The sequence below is a fragment of the Cavia porcellus genome, unplaced genomic scaffold (assembly GCF_034190915.1).
Source record: "Cavia porcellus strain 051 isolate PalLab524CR breed Dunkin Hartley unplaced genomic scaffold, mCavPor4.1 scaffold_25, whole genome shotgun sequence".
Lineage (NCBI taxonomy): Eukaryota > Metazoa > Chordata > Mammalia > Rodentia > Caviidae > Cavia > Cavia porcellus.
Genome location: NW_026947508.1, coordinates 14627275 through 14631387, shown reverse-complemented (window position 1 = coordinate 14631387; position 4113 = coordinate 14627275). Strand labels below are relative to the sequence as shown.

At 45.0% G+C, this 4113-nt stretch overlaps 1 protein-coding gene across 1 annotated transcript; it reads right to left on the bottom strand.

The window, feature by feature from the left end:
• Positions 1-1347: 1347 nt before the first annotated feature.
• Positions 1348-3901, bottom strand: LOC100731109 (phospholipase A2, membrane associated-like). Its single transcript, XM_003471155.2, has 4 exons — positions 3862-3901; positions 3512-3656; positions 3159-3268; positions 1348-1762 (listed from the first exon to the last, which is right to left on the bottom strand). The coding sequence occupies exons 1-4, from the start codon at positions 3899-3901 to the stop codon at positions 1497-1499; spliced, it is 561 nt and encodes a 186-aa protein (XP_003471203.1). The 3' UTR covers positions 1348-1496.
• Positions 3902-4113: the final 212 nt, after the last annotated feature.

Below are 4113 nucleotides of genomic sequence, written 5' to 3'. Positions count from 1 at the left end.
GATATTGGTTTATTTAAAAATTTTATATATTCTTGATTCAGCTTTGGTAATTTGGAATTTGGTAATATTTAGAAACCTATCCATTTTTTCTGTGTTTTCTATCTTTTTAGAATACAGATTCTCAAAACAGGTATTGATGATCTCCTGAGTTTCTGCAGGACCTGTTGTGATTTCATCTTTCCATTTTTATTGCATGGATTTGAGTCTTTTCTTTCCTTCTTTTGATAAGGTTGGCTATTTTATTTAATCTTTCAAAAAACTCTTTGATTCATTGATTCTTTGTATTGTTTTCTTAGTGTCCGTTCCACTAATTTCTGCTCCAATCTTTTAAATTTCTTCTCTCCTATTAGCTTTGGGCTTGACTTGCTCTTCTTTTTCTAAAGATAAGAAGTTCAAGAAAAAAATCAAAATGCACAACTGGGTTTTTGCTTTCCTCAGGTGTAGTGACTGAGTCACGCCCATTCCATTTGTGATAAAATACACATTTTACCATAACACAAGCAAGGTGTGAGTATATTTTAACCCCAGTAATGTTCCAGTACACATAGACAAAACCTGTTAGACTGACCATTATGTGGGTAAAAATTCCAATTTAACACTTTGGTACACATGCATACACCTTGATGTTTGTCATAACAAGTGGGTAAGTGTGAAGATTTTTTTCCTGCATCCTCCAAGAGCAGCTACAGAGATACACAGATGCTTACCACTATGCTACAGTATAAAATTACAGGATGTGTTGTTGTAAAAGGTTGTTGTGTGAGAAATGTAATCTCTACTCTATAGGAAATTACATACTTTTCAGGGTCAAATCTAAGCAGTGTTCACGTGGTACCCATGCAGAGTTTATGCATCCTTGAGCCTGCCTGATCATACTTTGGGGAGATTCTTTAAGCCACAGCACCCCTGGAAGATTTTTTCATAAGATCCCTGAGGGTTGGGACTCAGTTGATCTCATTTTGGGTATGCTATCCTTACTGTCTAATAGAATCCTAAACTGTTTCAGTAATTTCTGTTACTCTAGGGCTTACCGAGGGGAAAGCCATGTCTGCCTTTTACTCCTAATAGGGATGACAGACATGACCATATCATATCTAGTGCTTTAAGGTCAGCATCTACCTTAATTTTCAAACACGCTAAGGGGGAGGCACTAGTTTGATCCTCATTTGGCCAGAGAGCTGAGACCTGGGGAAGTGAGATGGGAGGATTCAACTGAGAGAGTCTGACTCCAGATCATATATTTCTAAGCTTTCTGACATACTGTATGGGTATGACTTTATACTAAGAGCAAAGAGGGTGAATACACAATCATGAGAACACACATGCACATATTCAAGGCTTGCACATTAGTTTCTTTATTTACAAGAGCCCCTCTCAGGAGTGTAGCTGCTGCTGCTAAGGTAAAAGATTGACATCGAGGGGAACCATGGATGGAAATCTGCTGTCCTAAGGCAAAGAGACCAATCAGATAGGCCCCAGGCATTGGGCTTCCTCTCCTAGGTGGGGACAGAAGTGCTGCTGGCTGGCTGTTTATCCTCAGGGAGTTTAATTGAAGGAGGGAGTGACATTAGAGGAGAAGACTCTGGACTGTGTTTCAAGGTGACTGAGTCAAGAGGGTTTTCGCAAGTAGGTCCCTTCCCATGGCAAAGCAGGTCAAGATAGAACTGGTAACTTTTTTTATAACTTTTCTTGGTTTCAGCAAAACAGTAGGCAGCAGTTTTATCACATTCACACACCTGAGCCTGACAGTAGTCCTGGTTTGCTGAAATTAGAAGAAAACAGTAATTAGATGAGGGTTAATTATCTGTGGCTCTTTACCTGGTATGGTGGTACACATCTATAATCCCAGCACTTGGGAGACTCAGGCAGGGAAATCCCCATGAGTTTGAGGCCAGCTTGGGCTACACAGAGTGCAATTCCTCCCTTAATATATAGTAAGACCCTGTCTCTACCCCTTCCCCAAATTCTGTGGCTTCTTATGAGGGATAGTTTCAGGTGGTTCCAGATGGTTCTTCCCAATGGGAAGGAGAATTTCTATCAATAAGGAAGGATACAATGCCAAGCTCTGAGATGGCTAGAGGAATTCTCCAGGGCCATTCTCCCTTTCACCTACTAACAGACCTGTTCAAGTGGCCAATCTAAGCTCCAGAAGCCCAGGAATAGTTAGTGATTTGTAAAAGCCAGGCATGGGCCTTCTGCTGTGCCTAGCAGGATTGGGTTCTGGATAGTATGTGATCTTCTGGTCAGCGAGGGACAGGGGAAATGTACTGGGGAGTTCGAAGAAGCAGGAATTTCTTCCCTCCGAAAAGGCAGTGGTATGGTGGGAAAGCCTGCTCTGTGACTGAGACCATGCTGTGCAGAGCTCCAGGAACATGCTGACAGCACAAAGGTAGATACAGCCAGCTTGGCCTAGCTGAGGAAAAGTGCTGGAACATGATGGAAAAGCATCTCAGGCATGGTGTTGCCAACTTCTAGAATTCTCAGTATGTGAGAGTCAGGCATCCCCATTAGCCAGATCATCGCCAAACCTCCTCCAGTGTTTCTGGACTCAGCCCACCCATTTCCTGCTGACCTCTGGTGCTCTGTTCCACCTGGTTGCTCTATCTTGTCTGCCTTTTGGTGGAAGCTTGCTGACTGATCTCTTTCAGCATGGCCCCATCTATCATGGGGCAGAAGCAATCTTCTGAACTCAATGTCTACTCCTGTAGCTCCTTTGCTAAATAGCTCCCTGCTGCTTTTGGATAAAATCTACAGATGCTTAGCCTAGGAGGTCTGTCTTATTATCCCTCTGGTCCTCACACATTCCCCTAGCAGCACAGTATGGACTGCAATTCCCCTCAGGTACTCCTCTGCAAACATTCAAGCACTGCAGGTCCCTGCCTCTCTGCACAGCCTCTGGGACTCAGCACAGATGTCATCACTTGAGGAACTTCCTTGAGCCTTAGGTATATTAAGAATCTCTCTTTTGCTTCCTCCCTGCTACAGCCTTCCTCACCCATGCTCTCAGTTTTCCTGCCTCCCACTCAACCATGAGCTTCTTGAGACAGGGATAATGCTCCTTTGTGTCTGTATCTTTGGTGCCCAGTGCAAAGCCTAGCACAGTGGCCACTCAGCTGGCAAATGAAGGAATCATGAAGATATTGTGGCCTTTTTCTTACCATTGCACTCAATTTTGTTCCCCGTTAGAGTAAACTCATAGTGCAGAAATTTCGTGCCACACCCACGCTTCCTCAGAAGTTGGTAGCAACAGTCATGCCTGGCACAGCACCTGGTAGGAGCACATTCTGTCAGGTGGATTTTTCTGTCCCATCATCCCTCTTCCCTTCAGCTTAGACAGAGATTCAGTGACTTCAGAGTTGCCTAAGCCATAGTTCAAAACATTTTGGCTGCTTTTCCAGCTAGGGCCTGCTAGAAATTTTGACACACTGGGGAGCCAGCTCCCTCCTTGCAGCTTCCAGCCATGCCAAGCATATGAATGAACAGAGGGCAGAAGGGGCTGGGGTGACCTTACCAATCCGTTTCATCCTTGGGGGTTCCTTTGCCACCTAGGCCACAGTAGCAACCATAGAAGCCGTAAGTGATGAGAGGCTGTTTTCTTGTCGTCAGCTGGATCATTTTCTGGAAATCCCAAATATCACCAAGGACACACATTAGCCCTGGAAGAGGATTGACAAATGGTCCTGTGATAAGATGTGGGTCCCTGAGTTCCTCCTCTCCATTCCTCCTCACTCTCTGAATGGTTTCATTCTTTCTGCTAGTGAGAGAAGACTGCTGCAGTAGGAAAGAGAACTGGGGGTCTGGGTGCTTCCCTCCCTGTGCTGCTGCCCAGCCCCATGCTCACAGACCAAGATCAACTCTTACCGGAGGCCATCACCATTGCCAGCAGCAGGAGGGGGTTCATGCTGAGAGCTCTGAGAGGGACACTTGCGGACCTGTTGGCCTGGACTTCTCTCCCAGTTGTTCCCAGTTTCTGCCCTCAAGCTTTTTCTGTTGACTTGAAGCACACAGGAGAACCCCTCTGTCACAGTGGAGCACAGAGAGTGACTTTGAACCATCCATAGACACACATACCACTTCCTGAATCTTCCCAGCCCTGCGGAATAGTATTACCAC

What these genes read in the sequence shown, in the direction of transcription:
- LOC100731109 (XM_003471155.2), bottom strand. Translation starts at nt 3,901, where the DNA reads ATGAACCCCCTCCTGCTGCTGGCAATGGTGATGGCCTCCG. An exon ending in CCCAAGGATGAAACGGATTG is followed by an intron (nt 3,269 to 3,511) that starts GTAAGGTCACCC and finishes TGCTCCTACCAG; the next exon opens with GTGCTGTGCCAGGCATGACT. An exon ending in GAACAAAATTGAGTGCAATG is followed by an intron (nt 1,763 to 3,158) that starts GTAAGAAAAAGG and finishes TTCTAATTTCAG; the next exon opens with CAAACCAGGACTACTGTCAG.